General features: G+C 37.9%; 1 protein-coding gene across 4 annotated transcripts in view; it reads left to right on the top strand.

Moving 5' to 3' along the window:
- The window catches only part of tcf12 (transcription factor 12), a 106,701-nt gene that overhangs the window by 8,318 nt on the left and 72,538 nt on the right, over positions 1 to 25,845 (top strand). For all 4 annotated transcript variants that reach the window (XM_079584694.1, XM_079584692.1, XM_079584693.1 and 1 more), the window contains exons 4-5: positions 18,022 to 18,095; positions 24,999 to 25,101. In XM_079584694.1, coding sequence (XP_079440820.1) covers positions 18,022 to 18,095; positions 24,999 to 25,101 — 177 coding nt within the window. The remainder of the gene's footprint in view (positions 1 to 18,021; positions 18,096 to 24,998; positions 25,102 to 25,845) is intronic.

Genomic DNA, 25,845 nt, shown 5'->3' with positions numbered 1-25,845 from the left:
TAGTAAATGCATGTTGACAGTCGTGGCTGCATCCACCAGTGATTTAGCCTCAGGCCGAACTCGCACTAATGTCAGTGTTCTAGCAGCAGTTGAGCTGATGCTGAGAGCCTTAGCGGAAGACGTCTTTAACCGTACCCCTCCCGTCTTCTTTCATCATCTTCGACAGATGCGGCAAACTCATAATAGCCTATTTATGGCAATAGCAAATTAAAAGGCTTGCACTTCAACAACTGTTATAGTCAGCAAGAGGCCAGGTTGTGAAATTCTGAACCGCTGTTTTATTTGGGCAGAGATGAGTAACTGTGAAAGGGGGTTTTGATATTGAGAGTTGGAGGGGGAAATCCCTGGAGTTATTAATCCCCGTCGGAGCTGAAGGGCTGTGGGCGGAGCCACATCATCCTTTCTTTATGAGAGATCAACTTTCCGTCACATTCCAATTTCATTACGTATCTGACCCAAGTCCTACTGTATGTGGAAACAAGATTAGGGTGCTGCGAGCTTAAACCGTACCTCAGAATTCAATTTTAAAGTATTCGCCCAGGACTCAGGGAGGCACCAGAATTATTTTGCAGGTGCATCCATAATGTCTCCCAACATGCCCATCAGTACTAATCAAAACAGCAGTTATTTCAGAATCACGATGCTTGTCCATGATATGAATCGTTGGTAATCTCATTATCTTTTTTTCTTTTCATTGTTTGTCACTCTTTCAATTATATATGTCTAGTACGGTCTAAGAACTCAAATTATGATGTGCTTAATTTTTATTCTTTTAAAATATTGAAAAGTTGTGAATTCATTGAAATATACCTTATGAATTATGTAAATGTAAATAAAAAATTGAAGTAGATCTGAATAACTACATTTAGTGCCATGACAAATACCCAACAATATGACCAAATTCTTATTTCACGATATTATTATTTTTATTTCACAATAATGATATACATCACGATAGTTATTTTTTGTTGTTTTATCTAATTCCTGATATTAAAAAGCAAATTACAATCAATAAGACAAATACAATATAACAAAAATATGTTTTTCATGTACAATAGGTTTATTTAACGTTGTTAGAATTAGTAGATACATTTAATAATCAAATGTAAAAAAAAAATATTGCATAGTCTTCACTGTATGAATTAAATAGAAATGAATTCTTATCAAGAGCAGTAAGTTATTTTTTCTTTTGTTTGATTCACATTAATGATACAGAGCAGCAGGTAGGTATATTAGGTATATATTACCTTACTGCTGTTACGCATATATAAACGCATATATATTTACATACACGATATAGCAAAATCTCTAACGATAGACATTTTATCTACCTACAAGTTAAGGTAACTCAAATCATCTAAGAAATAAACGTTAAAAATAATATATTAGATGTACATTTTTGGCAGAGTTAACTGTTGAATTTTTTGCCATTTATTTTGCTCTGACCAATTCAAGCTTATTCATTCCAAGTCAAATTCAGAGATCTTAAGGACGGTAGTATAGCTTTAATTATTGTAGTATTTAAAAAGCCACTGAATTACTTTTTAGAGTGTATGCTCTAAATTGCCAAGTTTTTGTTCTTTTAACCCCACAAACCTGTTCTGAGGGTCATCTTGCTGTGATGCCCCAACAGCCTGCAGCCGCTCACACTCCGCCTGGCCCCGGTGCGCACCAGCAGGACTGCTTCTGAGAGTGAGCAGACTTCAACTGGGAATAAGAGAGCAGATATTTGGCATGAGTGGGTGCATAATGACCTTTTTGATCTCTCAGTGTCCCTGTGGTTTTCTGAGCTCTCTGAGGAGATGGCACAGCGCGGACCGTAAGAACTGGCCCATTTGGTCCACTCAGCATGATCCAATGGGATTGAAGTTATGTGTCCTCTTTGAATATATAAAAAAAACCTTATTAAAATTGAGAGAGTATCAGATCTTTTTTTTTTGTCCATTTAATTTCAGACTGTTGGCAAAGCAGTTAGATGTTGAGCTGTGATGCTCATGCAGTTAATGCAAAATTTCTTTTTAGTAATCTATTCTATTAGATCTATTTTAAAAAAATGTATTAAATGTTTTTTTTATATATATATATATATATATATATATATATATATATATATATATATATAGAAATAGTCCTTATAATGCAAATGTCCTTCCAGTATGAACCTGTATGAACATAAAATATTTTGAGAAATGTTTTTTTTCTTCATACAAATGGTCGTCAGTGGTCACCTAAACTGTTTGGTTAGCAACATTCTTCAAATGATCTTTTCTGTTCTGCAGAAGAAAGACAGTCATACACGTTTGCAACGGCATGAGGGTGAGTAAATAATTTTAGTTTTTGTGTGAACTATCCATTTAAAACGATATCTTTGACTGTCCGCACTATTGCTCAGATACTTCTGTATAAATAGATTTGATCAATCTCTCAAACATGTCAGAAATGCCTTCTGTATCCCTTATCGTTCAGAGTGCAAAAGGCTTCTGTTGTGTTCAAGGCTGCTATCTATCTCCTCTGTTCATTAAACATCACTTCTCCATCCCTCGGATGTTCACTGAAAAACTTTCACCACTTTGAGCGATGAGAGCCAGGTTCGAGCGGTTCGGCCGGGTCCAGCCCTGCTGCGCAGGTGGTGAAGTGGGCCAAAATAAGATGCTCCTTCGCGCTGACTCGCACTCGGCCAATAAACAACTAGTTCGTCATGTAAAGAACATAGCGCCGTTGATGGGGTCACCAATATACACTCCAAAAACTCGCTGCGTGTGACGGGCATAGTCAGCGAACGAGTACTGGGCTGTACGTGACCCGTGCCCTGATGCTTCTATCAGGATTTCCATTTTAGATACACAAAACGCTGATGGCAAGAACATTGTAGTGTTGGTCCTAATCCTCTGTAGTAGCCAGCTCAGCCTCCCTCTATGTATAGATTGAGTCGCGAGCACATTTGCACTTAACGTGGCCTGGTATTTTTAGGACTGGAGTCTGAAATGATTTTTTTCCTCCTCTCCTATCCTACTGTGCAAAATACCAATCAAATTGAAGTTCAATCTCTTCTCTTGAAAAAGACTTGAGGATTAGTGTGTACCACTGATTTGTTCCTCGTTTTTAATTTGTCTTTTGAAGGATTTGGAGTAATAAATTAAAGATGATGTACTCGGCTAAAGCTTCTGCAAAGCTCTCCGATTTGCATTGTGGAGCCTTGTGCTTGTTTGCTACCATGATAATTACTGTGATGACATTGTTCTCCTTTAATGTATGAAAATTGTCACATTTACAATTCCTAGTGTCAAATCGAGTGAACTATAATAATGTTAGTTCGTTTGTGGATTTCTGCTTTAGCCTTATTTCGGGCTGTACTTCGAAACCGACACTTGATTCGGCTTTAAGAGCCTCGGCTTCCAGTCATAATGATGATAAATGCTCCATGTGTTCGTGGTTGTCGGGGAAAGATTGTGATAGTAGGCCGAGTCGCTCTTGGCAGAGTTGAGACACTTCTCTTTACCTTGCGATTAAGTGTCAGTGTGTTTTCCCCCCGCCCAGGGCCAGAGAGAGTTAATCGATAGAAAGCTAGCATGTGTTATGTAGCCCGTGTCATTTTGGCTCGGTTCTCCCAGTGACAGATGGGATCTCTGAGGGCAGCGGTCATAAGCTCCTATTGGCTATCAATCAGTTTATTACATCATTAATATCGCGCTGTCGTTTCCTTTTACTCCTCTTCATGGGAGGATAAGTGTTTTTCTTTATGTCGGAGTACCCTTGACTCTGTCCTGCCATTAAGAAGGATGACCAGGGATGGTGGTTTTCTTGTGGAAGACAGAAGAGGTATGAGGCCGCTCTTCTGGTTTGGCCGCGCTGTCTGTTAAGCTTGGCTGCTGTGCGTGAGCTCCCCTGTCCTGCCGGCCCTAGCGGAACCCTGTGCTCCTCCAGCGGACCCCAGGGGAGAATGACGTCTGAGTGCCCTTCTGTGACGGCTTATCTCCTGATCCATGGTGCGAGAATGGGGATTTTACTTATTCACTTTAATTATTGCCATTACGAAGCATATTCCCCAACTCCAAGCTCATTGGGAAATGTGTTTTATTGTGTTTCGCTGGACTAGTACCCCATTGCTCTGTATCACACGCGCAATGCTTTACCTGGTGAGCTACTAAGCAAGTTTAGGCTACTACATCTGAGTAGCCATACTGGTTATGTGATGCAAACATCAAAATGAATTACAAATCATACACTATGGTAAAAGTGTTTTGATGCCATAACATAGTATTGTGCAAGAAAATAAGTCTTTATGAATTGATAATCTGGCCCTGTAATCATGATTTGTGTGAAAAGGAATGAAAGTTTTTGATGTTTTACTGTCACCAATGGCCTTTTCAACTGGCAACTGCAGTGAATTTTATGTATAAGTTTTTGGAGTTTTGCAAACATGTAGGTAGAGGCACGTTTTCCAATAAGCCTATGTTTTTATTCCCTCACTAATGGCCTTGTGGCGTCGAAGCTCATGCCTGCATCTGCTGCATTTGTGGAGTGTGTTTACCGGTAATATTCACATGCCGTTGCATATCTCTACGTGATTCATTCATATTCATGGTGTCGTACATGTATGTGATAGAGAAGAGGCTGAAAGTTGCCGAGCGGGAAGGATCGAGTTTGTTTGCTTTTTCTCGGGCCCGGCTGATGAGCGATGCGATATCAGTGTTAGAACAGTCATAAGATAGGGCTCTGATTAAACCCTGCTAATGAGCAGCTCAATAAAAATAAATCTTCCTGATGCAATAAACACCGCCTTGATTGCAAGCACCCGGGGGTGTGACAGCGTAATCCTTTTGTGCACAGCGTGTTGGACGCATCCAGCGCATGCTTGAGAATCAGCAGTAATCATAGGCACATCTCTTCTGATAAAATATCTCTTTACATACGACCCTGTCTTTCTCACTCTCTCATTCCCTTTTTATGTGCTTGGGGTAGGCATATCATGGAGTCATTTTTATATAAATCATTAAAAAAATAACTCTATTTCAAATAAATACTGCACTTTTAAACTTTCTATTCATCAAAGAATCCTGAAAAATTTTATCATGTTTTCCAGAAAAATATTATAAATCAGCTAAACTTTTTTCAACACAGATTAAAGTACCGGTATAATGTTTCTTGAGCAGCAAATCAGCATATCAAAATGATTTCTGAAGGATCATGTGACTGAAGACTTGAGTAATGATGCTGAAAATTCAGCTTTGCCATCACAGGAATAAATTACATTTTAAAATATATTACAATAGAAAACAGTTATTTTAAATTGTAGTAATGTTTTGAGTTGATAGTCAAATGAATACAGCCTTTGTGAGCAAAAAACACATCTTTTAAAAATATTAATAATGTTACCGACCCCCATCTTTTGAACGGTAGTGTAGTTGTTTTGCTGGACTTTTTATTTTAACTCTTTCCCCGCCAGTCACTCTTCAGATATCAGATATCACACTTTCCCAGACATCCGTTTCATTCGGATGTTTGGCAGTTTTGATTTATGTGATGTTTAATGTTGATGATCGCGTCATTTTACATATACATCTGCTTACATATGCTATCACTTGTTTCTGCTTCTTCCTGCCTGTGTTTTGCTCAGGAGATTATATTATCTTTCAGAAAATGTGTAATAGCGCCCCCTACCGTATAATGAGTAGAGTTAAAAATGTTTTGTATGTTACACAACCAGAATAAATAACCTTATAAAATAACTGATACACATATATGTTGACTACAATTCAGTTCTCTTAGGGTTCAATTGGGGTTCTGTTGTCAAATATTTTAGTCAAATGTGTAAATGTTGTGTAAAATAATTTAAGCAATTTTTTGCCACCATTAAATTTGATTATTATACGCATTGGCCATTGGCTACCAAGCTCTCTAGTAATCGGTATTGGCATTGGCCATAAAAAAACAAACATATCTGCCGACCACAAATGCAAAATTTCTCAACTGATCGACAGATTTCTATAACGTCTTACCGCCTTGCCCTGAGGTGAAGCATCATGGTTTTGATTTGTTATCAGGCTCCTTTGAGAAGACAGTTGAGTTAAGTTAATGCCACACATTGTCCTATGAAACGCAAGGAGGGGGAAGTGGGAGAGATATGCCGTTTAATGTGTGCTCTAACACAACTCAATTTAATTATGTGTTAGAGGAAGGGAAATCTCTTGGATTTACTCCGCAAGCCCCACAGCAGTCTGGCCCTTTTTTATGAGGAAGATAAATTTCTCATCTATTTGGCTTGTGTGCCTTAGTTCCTCGGAGGAGGCTCAAGGTTGGAGGAAGAAGCACCTTTCCTTCGTTTGCGATTGGGAACATATGGTGCGGGGCGCAGGAAGGAAGTGTGGAAATTGCAGAGAATGAGAGTTTGGATTAATGCATCTGAACTGGGCATGGCCAGACAAATCCAGCACAACCGTGCTGCCCGGACCCCTTAACGGCCCCTCTGCTGGATGGAACGGAGGGGGAAGGGAGAGATAGGTAAAGGAGCATTTAAACCCCTGCCTTTTTTCAAAGGCACTGCATTATGAGCTGTAGCACTCTTTATTGATAGGAATTTGAGGGGTGGAGTGAAGTGTGCTCAGCGGGCATGCTGGGTAAATGAGGTAGCCAAGCAGCGACAGATAGAGTGGCTAACACAGAACAGTAGGAGTTATATACTGTATATATTCCTTCATTCACACCTATAGGAGTGCTCACAGGCTCTTTTAATATCTGGGATTCTTTAGACAAAAAGGGATCAAGCGCTCCTTTAAATATCTGGCTGGTGATCATTTTCCGTAGCCTTTCTCTGTTTGGCTAGATCTCATATAACATGTGCTATCTGAGCTGAAGGGCATGCCAGAATAAGTGCTGGTTGTCGGCACTCGGTGTATGTGACTGGGAATATGCAAACTAATGTAGGCCACAAATGAGTCAGTCCAAATCGGTAATTGGCATTTTGGAGCAAATGAGTAACTGGGGTGTAATTTGCTTCATACGAGTCCCCTTGCTGCTTTCATCCAGCCTAGATTTTAAAGTGTATTAGTGTTCAAAGGACAAAACAGTAAATTGTAAGACATCAGGTTTAGTCTTAATTTACTCATCCTCATGTTGTTCTAAACTTGTTTGGTTTTCTTGCTTCTGCAGAACACGGAATATTTCCGCTGAGTGAATGATAACATAATTTTCATTTTTGAGTGAGCTGTTCCTTTAAGGGTGATAACATTGTTTTGCTTTTAAACCAGTGTTGTTGTTGTTTTTGGAGAAATCCTATTTTGCTTGAATGAACAAGTTTGCAGTCTGATACCATGTGATGGGAATAAAACAGACTACTGTGAAATAATGGCCAGAACATTTCCTTGATTGTATTGACGTCATGGGGTTCAATCGAATCAGAAGCCATGGAATCAGAAAAAAATTACGGTTAAAAAAAAGTGGTGCTAGAGGAATTGAGTTAGAGACTCCAAAATCGGATGGTTAATGTTCGAAAAGCAACAGAACCGACTAGCAACAAACAAACATTCAGTGTGACTAGCATGCTCTGATTCACGAACAAATCCCTCTAATGAGCTGGTTCTTTTTAATGAATCGGAAAGACTCCCAAGTTTGAGAAAGTCTAACAAATCCCTCACTCAAAAAGAGCTGTTACTGATTCAACATCTGAACTGAACTGTGATTTATCAAACAGGAATATTATTACAAATTAAAATATATATATTTTTTATATATTTAAAAATAATGTAATTTATTCCTGTAAACACCGTTATACTTTTTTATTACATGGCTTGGTTAAATTCTAATGTAGAATGCGGTCTGTTATTTCTTGATAACAGACCGCTGCTAAGTATAACACACCGTTGCCATGAAAAACAGAGCGTTGCCATGGACACGGTGTTCTTTATCGGAAGCAATACAATCGTTTTTAAATCAATAAACTCCTTTTTAAATCTATATTTTGTGTCAAATTATTGATTTATTTGGTAGGTAGCCATGCAATAAGTGGGATAATGTATAGCAAGGCGCTTGTTATAGCTAACAAAACACAACCCCTTCAGGCTGATTCAAGCATGTCGGGGTTGTATTCGCTATAACAACCGCCTCGCTATACATTACCCCTTACTTAAAATCAGGATCCTTGGCTTGAATTAATATAAAGTTCAAAAGAACAGCATTTATTGTATAATTTTTTGTAACAATGTAAAAGCCTTTACTGTCATGTTTGATCTATTTAATGTGTCCTTGTTGAATAAAAACAATTCACTTCTTTTGGAAAAATCTTACTGACCCCAAACTTTTGAACATTAGTGTAATCATTTTTTTTTACATCACACATACTTCACTTGTGTGTTAAAATTAGCACTATTCTAAAGTGGACATATTATATGAGATGTAGATAATATATAGGCAGGCAGGGGCAGGGCCTCTACCTCACTGACACTCCCCTTCTAATCAGGGGTTGGGCTATTTTGAGAGTCAAATAGTCTCTCCTTGATGCACATAACCAGATTGTTGAAAATCTCATAACAGCTCCTTGTTTGCATGTAGGAAAATGAGCACTGGCACTTTACAGCCCTCCCGCTTTCACAATGTTTTAAATGTTAATTTCAAGCTGGCGTGACCCATTCTCATGTTGATCTCTCTATCTCCTCACAATCATTAAACTGAATGTGTCAGAAGTGTGTGTGTGTGAGATATTTAGTGGCACAGTGTTGTGTACAGAGACGTGTACACACTTTGGTGTGATTCTTCAGTGTCCTCCATGTGTGACAGACAGCGTGATATGACTCTCTGCAGTTGGAAGCGAGGAGGCCGGTCTAATGAAGACGCTTTTCCAGCCATGACAAACTCCCTTGTCACTACCACTGTGCTTCATACTGCCTTTTACGCAACCAGCATTTCTCTTATGTTGTCAAACGGCAGCATATCCCCAAATGCAACAGTGTAGGTTTGGTTTTAACACTGGTGGGGGCATTTTAAAATGATAGACGCACATGGGAATGCACCAGGGCTGCCCACGACTAAAGATTTCCCTAGTCGACTGTAAGCCATTAGTCGATTAATTGGGGGAGAAATACTAAACCATAATAACGAGCATTTAAAACATGTAAATTAAGCACTCTGGCGCACACATAAAGCTTGCCGCAGCGACACCAGCAAACATTGCATGAACTTTTCTGAGATCAGACAACCCGATCTGGCACTGCATATCTATTTGGCGTACTCTCTATATGTAAAGTTTTCATTTAGTACGCAAAATGTACCCTTTGACTTTAACTGGTTGTCTAGCTAGCAACAGCATTCCGACGTGTCTTTGGGTTTTTTTTTAAATTAAAAGAAAAATTTGTTAAAGTTAAGTTTAATAAGTTATGGGTGGGTTTAGGGAAAGGTTTGGGGTTAGGTTCCTTCCTAAACCTATACCCATCAAGCACCATAAAGAAGAAACCGCACAAACTTCCTTCATGTGCAGCAGACACACGAAAAATGAAGGGAGCACACCATAGTTATGTATTCTAAACGTGTTAATGTCTTCAAGTCATGCAATGGATTAGGTAGACAAGCCATTTATTTCTAAACTTAACCAAGCGTCTACAAAACCTCCAAACAAGTGATTTTACAAGTAATAAGATCCTGGTTGATGAGTGATGATCTTCCAGCGCTGTTTTAGCTAAGCGCTCCTATTTAGTGGCACACAGTAAATCAAGTCCTGTCAATCCAAGCGATCAAACCAAACCATCCACTCTCCAGCTGTGAAGCCGTGTCTGATTGGTCTCTACACATTAGATCCAGTTTCCATTGGTTGATCTTTCAAATGATGTTGGAAAACACTGTGCCATGATAATCACGCGTTCGGATACCGGAAGTCCTATAGCTTTAGCCAAGCAGCATATCATGTTGTGTTTGGGCTTGTTCGAGATGTATATGATATAATAGGGTAGATATATGAAAATATAGCACTTCTAAAATGTCAGCAAGTTTAAAAGCATTAATTTTTGGACATTAATAACATCCCTAATATGGACAATTAGGCTATACGTGACACACCGTCACTATTTTTTTCCCTTCAATCTCTGTCTTCTCATGAGAAAGGAACACGATGTTGTTGGGGAGAAGTGTCTTGCTTACAATGAAGCCGTAACACTGGCCCTTGAGAAGATGCGCTCCGACGACGTGGAAGTTAAGTTGAACATGTTTTAAATGACAAGTCATGTTTGCGGTCGCACGTCACCTTTGTCTGGTCATTCTATACCCTCTCGAAATGTTCCCACACTTTGGATTCTCTGCCTGACATATTACCGCATGGATCAGCCGTGTTAGCGATCTGTCACTGCGTGAGTTCTTAGACTAGCTGACTGATTCAAATTCAGTCAACCAAGCCTCTTTTTGTCAACTAACAAGTCGACTATTAGGGCAGCCCTAGAATAGACACACAGAAATGCCTGATTCTGCAAGTTTTCTTGTTTCTGTAATGCAGGGGAGTCAAACTCACGGCCTGTGGGTGCCATCCGGTGGGATGATTTGAGGAAAATGAAATGAAATGCAAAGTTAAATTAAAAAGATAATAAGATGATTAATTTAAAATAATAGTAAATACATTATTTATTATATATTCATAATATTTTACTGTAGCAGGGAAAGTAAACACGTATTTGTTGTGTGGCATCTATTGTTTCCTTCACATGCTATCAGGAACTGGAATTATGAATTTGTCAAATTACGGCTATCCTGTTAGCTTGCAGTTTCGGGAATACCCAATATTTTTTGTATATCTGAAAATGTTTGTTGAAAGTGTACAGGGGACTGAAGGGGAGTGTTAGGGGTCCACAAATACATTTATATAAAAAAAAGAAAAAAAAAAAAAGAACATTTATTCAAATACACAAATGGATTAAAATCAATCAATCAATACATCAGTTCTTTATATATGACAATATGAAGATGTTTTTTGAGGGATTGTGGCATCTAAAAGGTTGAAACCCCCTGTATTCTTTCTATTATCATCAGTTAGCTAGTTTAATTCTTACTCTTGTGAATCTGTCCCGCAGGAACCCAGGTCATTTCCCCACAGTTTGTGTGAGTTTCTCAGCAATAATCACAGTGGACATGTTAATAAATTACAGTCCATTTATTAAACGTTAAAATATTACAGTTAATGAATTTCTCAGTTTTTTATCAAGTCTCCTCTCTTTATTAGGTACAGTATAATAGGGTGGTTATAGTTTGACTATAGTTATAAGTACATTTCATATTCTCCCTTTTGTTTTACTCCCAATGTTTACATTTAAAGCAGCATAAAGTTGATTCTGCACTGTATTAGTTTCTGAAGAGACCCCTGGTGTAACCAGACTTCTGATCCAATTCTTATCTAGCTAAATTTCCACAATACAAATCAGATGGTGGGTATATATCCTGTCCGTTCATAGCCAAATCTACACCCATGCAATTTTGCATATCAAGGTTTTGGAGATTTATCAAGCTTTGAGGTTTTATAATTGTTTTCTTTTCCTCTGAATATTTTTCCAGCCACCTCCTTTAGTTGTGGCACCTGCCAATTGGATGTTATCTTATTTCAGGTGAGTAAGTGTCGGTCTGTTGTATGGTATCAGTCACACTAATGAGAGCTGAGCGGTCATCTCTCTCTCCAGAGCATGACTCAGTCCTGGGATTTCAGTGGCCAGTGAGGGAAGATGTTCCTCTCAAGCAGCCTGCGCTCACAACATTTATCCGCTGTGCGCTTCCTGACCACGATTACAGCTTCACCGCTGAACCCCGATGCAGTGGCTGTCTGGCCAGTGAGGGGAATGTTTGGTTTCCGTGGAAATCTGGCATGAAGCAAATTCCCCCGAACGACTCAGACCTCGGGCTTTGTGGTGTCACGTCTGGGGCGCTTGTTTTCGCAGCAGTGGCAGGCAACGGTCAATTGAAGTAATGAATGCGTTTCTTTTTTTTTTTCTGGACACCTCGTTGCCAGAGCACATAAGTGAGCCACTTGCTTCTTGAACAATTGGTACATTGCCTTTGTTTCTACCCCCTCACTGTGCATCTGTTGTGGAGCGGTGTGGACACCTGTTCAACAATTAAAATCCAGAAGAGAGTCAGGCTGTGCCAAGAGAAATATTTGCCTCTTAGTGAAGGTTGTGTTCGCATGTGCTGCATTTGATGTGATTGGCGATCAGTCCGGTTCACTGTTACACGTGCGTTCATGATTTGCATTTCGTTCACCTTGTTAAGCACATTTCATGTAGATGCTGTTGATATGAAGGACATACGGGCATCTTAACATGGGCGTCCAATAACTGTGCAAAAATAATTATGCACATGGGTTAATGACTGGAATCTGAATCTATTTATTTCAGAAATGCACGGAAAAAGCAATTCACAGACATTCAACGACTTAATTATATCACTTGCATTATGAGCATGTTTTTAAATTATACATTTTTAAATCATTTTAAAATAAAATATTTGTGGGATATAAAATCAAATATATTGCAGGGTGATACAACTGTCCTGATATCATAATGAAACAAATCATCAAAAGTAAGTATTGTGAAAAATGTTCTATTATTATTATTATTATTATTTTAGAAACTTTTTTTTTTTTTAACAAAACCACCTTTCATAATTTTTTAAATCATGAACACACTTATTTTGTATTGACTCGTGATATTTAAAGGTGTAGTTGTGCATTCTCTTATACATGTCTCTTCTTGCTTATTACATGCTTAAGATTATAATGCAAAACTTCTCAAATATTTTGGCCGTTTAGCCTCCGATGGGTTTTATATCCCTGCGTGTAAATACCAGCACTCCCTTCCCAACTGTATAGCCACTATACCTTTTTGCCCCAATACAAAACCGCTCCCTCGACTAGTCTTTTTGTTATTAACACCGCCGTGCATTACTGACGGTTTTCGTCATGCGTGCTTTTTTTCCCTCATTAAAGCTGACACACAGGACAAAGACACTCTTAAAATCCCCAGTAATTCCATGAAAGCAAATTAGAGAAAAAAAAGTCTTGATTAGTCTAGAAATGCAGAAGTAAAACAATGTTAAAGAAGAATCTCTCATGGTTGCCAGACGCTAAAACAGGAAAGACAAAGATTTGCTCACAAGGCAGAGCCACTGCCAAGTTAAATCCATATTTAAATCCTTCTCTGGACGGGAGCTGCATGTAAATGAATGCTCTTTGGCATCGTGCTCGAGCGCAGAATCCACGGCAGTTAGGTCGGGATGCCTATGCGTGCATAATTTGCATTTATTTTGGAGCTAATTTTCATAATTAAGCACAAAAAATGACGCCTCAGAAATAATTATAAAGATGAGCTATATGATGCACGTATAGCTGCCGATGCTGGGGAAGAGCGAGCTGAGAGCCTTGATTTTGAGGTTGAGGTTTGATTATACTTGTGCAATTAGTGCATACCCTGCTGAAGACTCCAGATGAAGCAGGATCTGATGGCAGCTTCTAACAGATTCTGCACTCAAAAAAGTAGTTTGTTCAATGAACTTAATTAAGGAAAACTTTTCCATGCAATTAGATTAGATCCGTACAGCAAGACTAAACCAAGTTAATTTGAACAAATAATGTTTTGTTGAACCAACTCAATAGATTTAAGTTCCTATGTTAAATAATAACTAGCAGCAACATATTAGTGTGCTAAAGATAAGTGCGCATATTGTTATTATTACATGTAGGAATGAACTAATTAGAAGAGACTATGTCAATACTGGCTTTAGCACAGCTATTTCTCATTGAGTGAGCAAAACGCATCATGGTCGTCATGTACATTTATTTTCTCTTTCAAGACGCCGTTTCATTCATATACATCACAATAGGGAAGAAAAGAAAATCACAACTTCCTTTTCATGACTATAAATAGGTATAACTTGTTTTTTTCAGCATCAGCTAAAGGGGTAGAAGCCAATTTGATTAGTCAAAGTATTTTACTGTCATTTTCACTAGATAGTAAGCTATCCTCACTACACTACACACTTTTAAACATGTTCAAAGGCCTTTCTGAATTTTTGGCCTTCAGCAAATCATTCAAAGTAAATCGTACTGTATGTTCAGCTGGGGACTGGGGATTGTGAATAAAGGAGCGTATTGGTTGTGTGAGCTGCTGTGATTTGGCCACCGGCTCTGCAGCAGTAATGTTTCACACTAGGCGAGTGGGAAGAGTGTATGTTTTATAAACCTCTCACACATGGACCGCAGGGCAGACTACTGGTATAAAAGTGATGAATGGCCGTTAAGAAAAGCTATAGAGGCAGGTGAAGCTCTGCACTGCTAGACTGGCTCAAGTAAAAAGAACAGTTGTAAATAAGCCATTTGGGAAATGGCAAGTTTTTCAATCACTGACCTTGACGTAGGACATCTCATGACATCGGTCCTCGGTGATTTGGCAGATGGTTAAATTGAGCAGCTGACTCATAACACACTAAACCACAGAAAGGAGGAGGCTGTGTTTCTCTCTCTCTCTCTCTCTCTCTCTCTCTCTCACACTCACACACACACACACATACCCTCTCTTTCGGTTTCTCTGTATGAAAGCTGTCAGAGTTACCTTGTTATACCCAGCGCTTCTCATATGAGCAAGATTATTTAATATTTATATTAGACATGCTGATTTGATAATTTTTGCAGGAATAGAACTGATGGATAGTCATAAATATACAAAATTCCTCAATGGTCCTCAGAGAGGAACTTCCCTATGAGGTAATTTCCTCTATTTAAAATACTAAACACATGTCTCCCTTTTTACACATTCCAGCTCTGACACTGAATGAATTACACCTCCCAGCCTCATATCTGCCTCATAAATGTTTGCTCTTGTTTCCCATTTATTTAGTATTTTTTATATATGATGATGACCCTGTTTACGTAATATTGTGTCAGAAATATTTTCCTTCACCAAACACTATCCAGAAACATGCTATTTTATTGAAGTACAGTACTCATTTTTTACGGGATGTGTTAATTGAGAGAATAAACCCGTCTGAGTTTAAAAGGCCCCTGTGGTGACTGACCTGCTCTGATACACACACGACTCTGGTCTGTGTACACTGTCTCTGGCATTAGATCAGACCACACACAAACACACACACACACACACACACACACACACACACACTTATTATGTGTGTTAGATCTTGTGTTGGGAAAAGGAGGAACTCTCTCTCTCTCTCTCTCTCTCTCTCTCTCTCTCTCTCTCTCTCTCTCTCACCTTTTTCTAACTTGAAGCTATTTATGTGCCTCTTTTAATCATGTGAGGGCAGAAATTGTGTATAAGATAGGCCTATATTGGATGGATAAATTGATAGAAAGAGAAAGAAAGAAGGACAGATAGAAAGATAGATGGATGAAAAGGGATTGGAAGAAAGGGAAAATAAAAATAAGAAAGGATGATATAAAGAGAAAGAAGGATGGATGGATTGAAAGAATGTGAAAGAAAGAAAAAAAATAAGGAAGAATTGACAGAAATAAAAGAGATGGATGGATGAGAAATAAGGAATGGTGGATACAAAAATATGGGTGGGTGGGTGGATGAATTTAAAGAGTTGGAAAGAGAAGTATTGATGAGTGAAAAGAAAGAAGGGAGGATATATGGATGGTTGAATTAAAAAATAATAAATATGGATGTATTCAAAGAAAAGAAAATAAAGAAGAATGGATGATAGAAATAAGGAAGGATGGATATAAAACAGAAAGATGAGTGGATGAATTAAAAGAAAGGGAAAAACAGAAGGATGGGTGAGTGCATAGAATGCAGGAAGGATAATTGGATGTAAGAAAATAGATAAAAGATGGATGAATAGAAAAAAGGAAAGTAGTAAGATGGAAGGATAGATGGATGAATTGATGATGGGAAAAAGAAGGAAATAAAAAAGAAAGAGGGAGGGAGGGAGAACGAGTTATGGTAGGAAAAATAAATGATAGATGGAAGGAAATAAATAAATAAAAAGGATGATAAAAAAGAAAAAAGAAATGACAGATGAAAAGAAAGATGAATGGATATGAAAGGGAAGTATGCATGTATGGATGTTTAAATAGATTAGTAAACAGCAATCAAACTTTCTCTTTGTGTGTGTGTAAATAATTTGTTCACTATGCAAATGTTCAATTGATAGTGCTTTCAGTTTATATCACGCTCAGCCATGCAGTACAAAGATCACTTACAGGTTTGCATATGGTCGACATTATTATGAAAATAACACTACACATTTATACATTGATATGCTTTTTTAACCCTCTGCTCAGCGTCAGTGTTTAAGACCACCATAATTCCCCCCGATTGTTTACTCGCATTTGATCCATGTTATAATGGGCTGGAATCAGATCAAAAAGAATTGTTGAAATGACAAACATGGATTATCAATAGTGTGGAGAGATATTGATGTTTTCTTCCTCTGCAATTTCGAGGCTCATACACGAGACTGAAGAGCGGAATGATGTTACCTGCGCAACAATATCGGCTCAAACAGCCTGAAGAAGCCAGACATCATATATCTTTACCCAACAGCCTCAGCCAAATGTAATTTTCAAAGCCAGATATTGTTTTTCTTCATCACATACCAGATGTTGAATCAAGTCAATTGCGTCAACTTTACGTTTTTATTTATTTATCCGTTCCTGTGTTTTCTGTGGCTGTCTTTTGAAACGAGAGGCATTGTAAAATATGAGGTTTATCAAACTTTCAGCGCTCAGCTATTTTTGATGAGCTTCGGCAATACATCACTGACAACTCCGAGCGGCCCGGCTGCACCGGCACAGGCTCGTCAGCGCGGGAAAGGGAGCGATGCGTTTTTGAAAGTGATTTATGTGAAGCAAAATAAATGACGCGCCATGGCCGGGCTTGTAAAGTGCAGCGTTTGAATGGAAGTGTAGCGGATTAACGGCTCCGCTGCTCTCTTTCTTTACTCCTGCCTAGAGAGCCGTGCTGGACACGTCCACTCGCCATGAGCTCAACATTTCCACTCCTCACGTGGACTGTAGTGTCAACCATTGGCCCTGGAAAAGCGTTTTCATAAGTCCAGCAGAGAATGATGATGGGAAATACTGACCCCTCCCCCATTTTCTTTTAAGAATATACACGTCAGTCAGTGAATGCATTAGTAAATAATACATGAGATCATTTAGTTCCACTAAAATGCAGCAGAATACTGTGACCATTTAAGTTTCACCAGTGTATTATTTTGTAGTGTTTTATTATCAACATGTTTCATTAGATTTAAACTTGGAAGTTTGCTGATGTTGATCAGTCTCATAAATACAGTCATCAGTAAAGCGTCGCAGTGTTGGTTTACTGTGAGGGAACAGAGAACAGGGATAGTTCACCCAAAAAATGAAAATCCGTCATCATTTACTCACCCTCAAGTTGTTCCAAACCTGTATGAGTCTGTAGCCTTCAATTACTTTTATTTCATATTTTTTTGTAATTGTAATACTCCAACTTAAACCTATTTATTTAATTTAGTTGCCAAGGAAACATTTTCTAATTTTCAAGTTTAGATTTTTCATCTACACAACTTATACTTTATTTCTAAGGTTTAGGTTTAGTCAAATATTTAAAGTTATGTTCTTTTAGCTTCTTTTATCAAGTTGTTTGGCAGAAAAAATGTTTTCTGTTTATTTGGAGTGCAAATAAATCTTTTATTTTTGAGGCATGTTTTTCTTTCTAAAAACACCTTAGAAAGTCGCTATTTATTAACTAAAGTGACCCCCCCCAACTAACCAACCAACCAACCAACCATTTATATGCGTTTCCAACTATATATAATTCTGTTCACACAGACATATGGATCCGTGTACATGATTGATTTAGTTCTTATTGCATTATTTATTTGATTTAATTTACTAAATTAATGGTATATCAACAGCCCAAATAATTATAATAATTATTTTATTTTATTTGAAGCAACCTGATGAACAATCTTTTTTTATTGATGTCTGTGGTTGTCGCTGTGTTAAGGTTGTATTGGGTGGGCATTGATGGAGTTGTGAATCTGTGTTTTGGACAGGTATGGATGAAAGGACAAGCCAAGCATCATGGGCCTCAGGTGGCCAGTCCAGCCCGTCCTATGAGTCCTCTAGGGTAAGACCGGTCTTGCCTCGTCTCGCCTCACCTCAACTCACTCGCCACATACACACACACACACACACACACGACAGCTAATGCGATGACAACACCACGGTGCATTTCCATTTGTCCAGTTCAGAGTTATCTGTCCTCAGAAAAATGAAACATTAGTGTCTGATTTGCTTACAGGCTTTCTATTACCATAATATCACTACTGAGAGATGAGTCCAATTCCTCCAAAATTATTTCAGAAAGACACCACATCTGTAGGCTTATGATTGTAGATGCACTCACTTTACATACTGATAAGAAGAAACATAATGCTTTTAATAAAATATAATAAACTGTGAAGATGTTTCACACAGGGTCTTCTGAGAACATTTTTCACTGTATATTTGAAGGTAACTTGTGTTTTTACTTAACAAGACGATACATGTACTTAGTAAGATACCGTAAGGTGGAACACTACCGTTCAAAAGTTTGGGAACTGTAAGCTGTAATGTTTTGTAAAGAAGTCTCTTATGCTTGCTTACCCAGGCTGCAATTATTTTGAAAACAGTAATATTGTGAAATATTGTTGCAATTTAAAATATTTTTATATTACAACATTATTGTGGCCATGTCGACCAACTCTAGCAAACAACAATTTGTTTATAACTGAAAGTTGCCTGAGAGATGCCCAAATTGATAACACTCATGCTAATTTCTTGTTTTTCCTTAGTGCCATTCTTTTTAAAAAATCTCCGGCTTTTCTCTATTTTTTCTTAATGACTATTGAGAAGCATTATAGAGCAGCTGCTCCACTCAAATAACACACTAAAGAAAATATATTTTTGTCCTGCAAAATTAAAAAAGGAAATGTTTTTGTTTATTCGGTTTGTTAGAAGAGACAGATGAAAGTGCACATGGAGCCTACTTGACGTTATGATTATAGTACTCATGACAAATAACAAATGGTTGAAGTTTTTCCATGCTCGGTGTCTGTGGCTGAACCCAGTTGGTGCAGGGAGCATTGATGCATTTCAGACGTACCATAAGCTCAGAATCAGATTGATTTTCATGCATGCAAATGAAATTCACCTCATCAAAATAAGAGAAAAAAAAATCAACCATGGTTGTGATTTTTATTTTACGGTGCAACCCCAGTGCAGATATCTCGCTTCCTATTTGTTTGTTTGTCTTTTCCACGGTGGTGTGTTCAGGGTGCCCTGTATGAATTTCATTTCATGTCAATCTCCTGTCACTTCCTATCAGAAATCAGTCAAATGTCAGAGGCTCTCACACCACATTGTCTTGTTTATTTCCGATGCCCTTCCCCTCAGCACTTCTATAGGCGATGGCTGCGCCCATGGCCTGATTTGAATTATAAGACGGAGACGCATGAGATATCTTTGCTCTAGGAGCATGGAAATTAGTAGTTGTGACATTGCTGGGGATGGGATCAGAAGACAGCTGTTTGCACCTCCACACACACACACACACACACGCACACACACACACACACGCATCAGATAAACACAATCTAAGTGTTTAACTATACTAAAATACTGTGTGTGTCTGAGTGCTTGCTTTTCCAAAGAGACATTAGCATAAGTGTTTATCATTTACTAAGCGTTTAACCTACAATATAATCATCATAATTTCCAGGCCAGTGCCTTCAGCAAAGAAAATTTGCCTCACTTATTTGCACAAATGGCCATAACCTTTCCCCTTATAGTGATGAATCCGTATCCAATGCTGCATGGCACACTTTAGGCCACAGAATGTTGAAGTTTCCTCTAAACTTTAGTTTGACACTATTCAGACAGGATTAGTTCAACATTATTAACAGACATTATTGATTGACAATAATAAGAAATGTTTATTGAACTGCAAATCATCATATGATATTTTCAAATAGAGAAAAGTTACATTTTAATACTACAATAATCACAATGTGACAGTTTTTACTGCATTTTTGATCATATAAGTGCAGCCTTGGTGAGTCATTCCAGAAACATTTACATCTTGCAGACCCCCAAACATTTTAATGGTAATGTATATAATTAAGAGAAGGTATTAAAGGGAATGTAATCAAATGAAGATCATTCCTGTATATTGTGGCCACTCTGAACTGGTCTGTTCATGATCAGACTCTCCGGATTTAAAAAAACAACAACTTTTCTTTAACATCAGATTGGATGTCAGCTGTACTCAGACCACCAACTGTTGTTTTACTCACATTCAATCAATGCATAATGAATGTGCACCAGGCAGCGCAACAAGACATTTTTGTTTAGTTATGGTTTTTGACAAAGGTCAAATTAAATGAGGAAAAGCATTGTGAAAAAATGATATACGGTAATCATAGACTTTCCTATCCGGACATGATTAGATTTCTCACAGGACCCCAGAGTTAGACGAAAACCAGCAAGTAATTTGCAAGTAATCTTTTTTTTTTTTTTGAGAAAAACACAGATGGCTTCAATTCGGACAGAATTAAAATCACAAAGTATGTGTGTTAAACAGTTATAAAATTTTAAGTCTGGAATACACTTTTACAATACAACTTTTGCCCAGAATTTTGCTCCGATTTTTATCCTGGACGTGTCTGTGCTAGTTGCTCAAAGTCAGAGCCAGAAAATCTCATGGTGTATGATGGGCACAGACTCGAGCTGAGCCGATTTAAGAACACATATTGTTTTCATTTGTCACACGTCTCCTAGAAACAAAGTCATGTTTTTGTGTGAGTTTGTTGTGTTCGGAAAAACTTTTAAAGTCTGGTGTGACCCTCAGTCATTACGTTGTTCTGTAACCATTTACAAAGACAGCAAGTGTATGTTGACTTGCGTTTAAAATCTGAACAGATTTGTAAAGTTGTGTAGCGTATTCTAGCTGTAACGCTCTCAAGTTACTGTTCAGACTTACTTCTTGATATTAATTGAATCGCAGAAGTGTCTATTGCTCATGGCTAACAGCAAAGTTAGAAAGCGATTGTCTTAGGTTTGATCTTATCGTGAGAATCTATAACACAGTTGTTGTTTTTGTGGTTTACCCTTAAAAAGCCACAAGAGCTTCAACAGAGCTGCAGCTGGTTGCTGTGAAGTTCCTGCTAAAGATTTAATCTGCGTCTTCATCCGTCCCATTACTTTTTCACAGTCTCGCTGCACTCAGATGTCCTATCCGATAACTAAATAGAGGCTACGGCTTTTCTGTATTTCTGTGTTTCCTGCAAAGAACACAGAATCCTATCGACTAACGTTTTCCTTGTTCTCTCGCATGGAAACTGTGAACCATTTTAAGCAGGCTCTTTTTCACAAAAGCGACTCTCTCTCCCTCCTTCTCCCTCTCTGTACGCGTGTGATTAGTGGACTGTGAACAGACTGGAGCCCCGGCTAGCTGACCTTGGCCCACAGCCAGGCATCACATCCTGGGCAGCCGTGGCTTCAGGCCTCCCATCTGACAGCCCAACCACCTCTGCCGCGCACCCCGCTGTCCCGTAATGCCTCGCTCCCGTCCATCACGCCACTATCACCCATCCCCGACGCCTTAAAACGGCACCAGGGCATTCACCTGGGATGCGAAGGAGCATCTGAGATATTTTTTTTCTTGAACGGAGTGCTGGTTTGCAACGTGCTAGCTATTTAAAACAGACTAACCATTCGCCGGTGACAGCGAGAGCATGCACAACAAGCCGTGCATTCAGAGATCACAAGGCAGCAGTGATTGATGATCTAATGCGCTTACCGATCGCCTCAACGTCTCATCTTCCCATCCACTGTCCTTTTCCGACACTCTGGCAGATGACATTGGGCATTCTCGAAAGGCCAGGAAGGAAAATATGGATAATAAAGAGGTTAAAGGGATAGTTCGATTTAAAATTTACTTGCCCTCGTATCATTCCAAACGTATTATAAACACAATTGAGCTTTTCCACAAGAACCAGCGAGGTTTGTTCTCGCACGATAAGCAAGTAGTTGAACTTCTGTGTTTACCATATTTGATGAGCTCTATGAACATTGATCAGTGCTTTTATGTGAATAAAAGCCTAAATTAAATCTGTTAATAATATAAAACAAGACTTGTATTTTCGCATGGGTGGAAATGACGGATATATATTGACAACGATATGAAGGGTCCATGGTTAGAGACCTATATCGTTGATATCGCACTCAATATTGTAAATATTGTAATATGTAAATATTTCCGCATAGTATAGAACTATTTGAAGTTATTGAAGTTATTGAGAGTGATAAATAAGCTTGCACGAATAAGAAAATAAAAATCAAGACATGCACGATGTTAAAAATAGTTATGAAGTGCCAAAAGCCGTGATCTCAATGTGGGGCTTGCACATTTGACGTTCAATTTCTGTAGTACTAATTAGGGATGCTCATAATAAACTGGTTACCTGTTAACCAACATTACGAATTTTGACCAATTAATACTATTGGTTAAATAGTTTAAAAAGCAATTTTTCATTGCTGCATTCTTGCTGCATGTTTAAAAAAAACCCCGTTATACATGAAAAATTGGGTTTTTAAAAGGGGGAAAAAAACGGATAATTTGCGTAGAAGTTGCATTTTATTATTTCATTAATGTACATTAATGGTAAATAAAGTGAAATGTTTCCAAACTATAACAAGTACTATAAACATAGCTATAGGCTATTTTAGTTCCCCTCACTCCACAATAAATCCTTTCAATTTAACGGTATTCAGAACTGAACAAGAATTAAAAATAAAAGGTTTCCTTTCCATTAACTTGTTTTTGGAGGGCGTTCACAAAAATGAACCGAAACTCAGCATATAGCCTACTACTTGTAGCACACTTCTTTTTTTCTTTCGTTTTGTTAATCTGTTAATTATTTAAGTGGAATATATTTATTCCTTTTATATATATATATATATATATATATATATATGATTTTATTCTATTTTTCTCCATTCTCAGAAGTGCTGCAGGTGCGTTACGTGACGATGTGTGAATCCTCAGGTTCTCCTCTGGAAAACAGATCCCTGATATTTTAATGGGTCACAGACACTTATTCATTCTAATTTAATTGAATTCTAATTTAAGAATCTTGTTGGTTAACGGTTAGTGATCAGTTAACAAGCTTCGGTTGTCGGTTAGGAAAAAAAACAACTAAATTAACATCTCAAGTATTAATTATTAAATTAAATAAACCTACTGTACCTGAAAAGCTTAGTTTTTTATTTGTATCTTTGTCTATTTTATTTGTCCTATTGTTTGTAATTTGCTTCTCTGTTCTTATTTTTAATAACAAAACAAACAAAGTAACAGTATGAATATATTGTGATATATGTCTTTATTGTGAAATGTCGCGAAATACGATTTTGGTCGCAGTCCCCACCTCTACTTGGATTAAACTGCTCGATTTGTATGGACTATAATTCACAACGTCTTTATGAACTTTTTGAAGCTTGAAAGTTTTGGTGGTATGGACTTTAAATGGAGGGACAGTAATCTCTCAGGTTTCATTAAAAATATCTTCATTTGTGTTCTGAAGGTTTTGGAATAACATGAGGGCAAGTTACTGATGACAGAATTTTTTGGTGAGCTATCCTTTTAATTGTATTTGTGCCTGCATCTGTGCACTGTCCTTTAGTTGGAAAGCTTACTAAATCATGCTTACCAAATTGCCGGGGAGCACAGTGCAGTTCTGGGGCTTGTTTTTGCCTCCCACCCCCTCCCACTGTGTCTCTTCAGGGGAGAAGCTATTAGTCAGGCAGTTCATAGCGTTATTAACACAAGCGGCAGGGACACGATAGGGAACCTCTCCGCATCGATTCTGCCCCACACTACACTCCACTGCCTTTGAAATTACTCAATCTTCATCCGTTTGGAAAACAGACACACAAACACTGATAGTAATAGTCCATGATATATATATTTTTGAAAGCAGAGAAGGAAAAGCCCAGAGTAATGGACAGCCGGCAGCTGTAGGCCCCTCAGGAGAGAGTTAATATGGTTTGGGGGACACATTTGACTGTAGCGCCAGGCGGATTTTCACCAGCTCCAGGATTAACACAGCCACAGAGTGTCTTTATTGGGGGGGACTCTGAGTTTTAAAGGCCCACACTGTGACCGATATTTAGACCTAAGCCCCCCAAAGCTGATAACGGTCATGAAAGGGCAGACCTCAGCTGAAGAGAAGAGAACCTGACTTATTTATTCTACTTTTTTAAGTACAAGCAGGCTTTTGGCATAAAGACCTGATCTGTGTCGAGCTCTAGTAAACGCCTCACTTCATCAGTTTTATGTCATTTTCTGATGCATAGTACCGCCGTTTTGCATGCACACAAATCCTTACCAGTCTAGCACTTTTTTTTTTTTAACAATGTACAACATAAAAATATCAACAAAAAGTAGGATTGCCACACAAAAACAAAAATGTTGCCTAGCAACGGCATTCACAACCGAGCTAGAAACTTCTAACAGCATCTCTAAAGATGTGCGCTAGTAGTGACACTGATCTTAATAATAATCAAAACACAGTGCATTTAATCATTTTTAATGCTTAGAAATCAAATAAAAATAATGCCTGAATTATTGTTATATCACTATATAGAATGGCAGTGTGTTCACATTAAAGAGAATGGGATCAAATAAACCATTTTAATGTGACATGGAGTTTTTTGTTGTTGTTTGTGCACCATTAACTTTATTACAATTACACAATCGGAGCACAAGCGCTATCTTCTCTTCAGTTCTTTTGTTTGCCCTTTTAATGAAATTCATCAAAGACTTTGAAGAAAGTGTTTTTTAATGAGGAGAGTGGAGAAATATCGATCGTTTCGGGGGACAGTTGACCATTTGTGCTCCCCTCTTTTCCCCCAGTAATTAGAGGAGTGTCATAGCACTCAATTAGCAGGTCCAGCTAATAATGTGTTTAATGCTGTGATCTCTTTCCCCCAGGGGTTTGGAGACAGCACTCATTATGCTGATCACTTGAGTGACAGTCGATTAGTGTCCCATGAAGGATTGTCCCCAACACCTTTCATGAGCTCCAGCATAATGGGTGAGTATCCAACCCGTTTCTCTTTCTCACCCGTCTTTCTGTCATCAATCCATTTAGCAATGTGTGGACCGATCAGACGCTTCTCTCTGAAGGCAAGTCACCACAGGAAGTGCCAGAGATGGGTGAGGGTGTTGTCGTGTATTTAATAAATCTATATTGTCTCTTATGCTCACCAAAGCTGCATTCATTTGATCAGAAATGCAGTAAAACCTGTAATAATGTGATATATTATTACAATTAAAAATAACTATTTTCTATTATAATATATTTAAAAGTGTAATTTATTCCTGTTATGGCAAAGCTGAATTTTGAGCATCATTACTCCAGTCTTCCTTCAAAGATCATTCCAATACGCTGATTTGATGCTCAAGAAACATTTCTTATTATAATCGATGTTGAAAACAGTTGTGCTGCCTAATATTTTTGTGGAAACACGGATACATTTTTGTTCAGGATTCTTTGATGAAAGAAACGTCAAAAGAACAGCATTTATTTGAAATATAATTTTTTTGTAACATTATAAATGTCTTTACTGTCACTTTTTAATAATTAAAGACGTCCTTGCTGAATAAAAGTATACTTTTTTTATGACTTTTTGGAAAATATACATTAAAAATTATTTAATATTATTTATTATATAAGAAAATATTTATGGTTCTTTTTGAGTTAAAAATGAAAATCATGATGACTTGCCGTTCAGTGAGTTAGATTCACTAAAGAATTTGTCAGAATGATTCACACGTG

Source organism: Phoxinus phoxinus (assembly GCF_949152265.1).
Source record: "Phoxinus phoxinus genome assembly, chromosome: 2".
Classification (NCBI taxonomy): domain Eukaryota; kingdom Metazoa; phylum Chordata; class Actinopteri; order Cypriniformes; family Leuciscidae; genus Phoxinus; species Phoxinus phoxinus.
The sequence above is the reverse complement of the archived record's forward strand: the minus strand, read 5'-3'. Positions and strand labels throughout refer to the sequence as shown.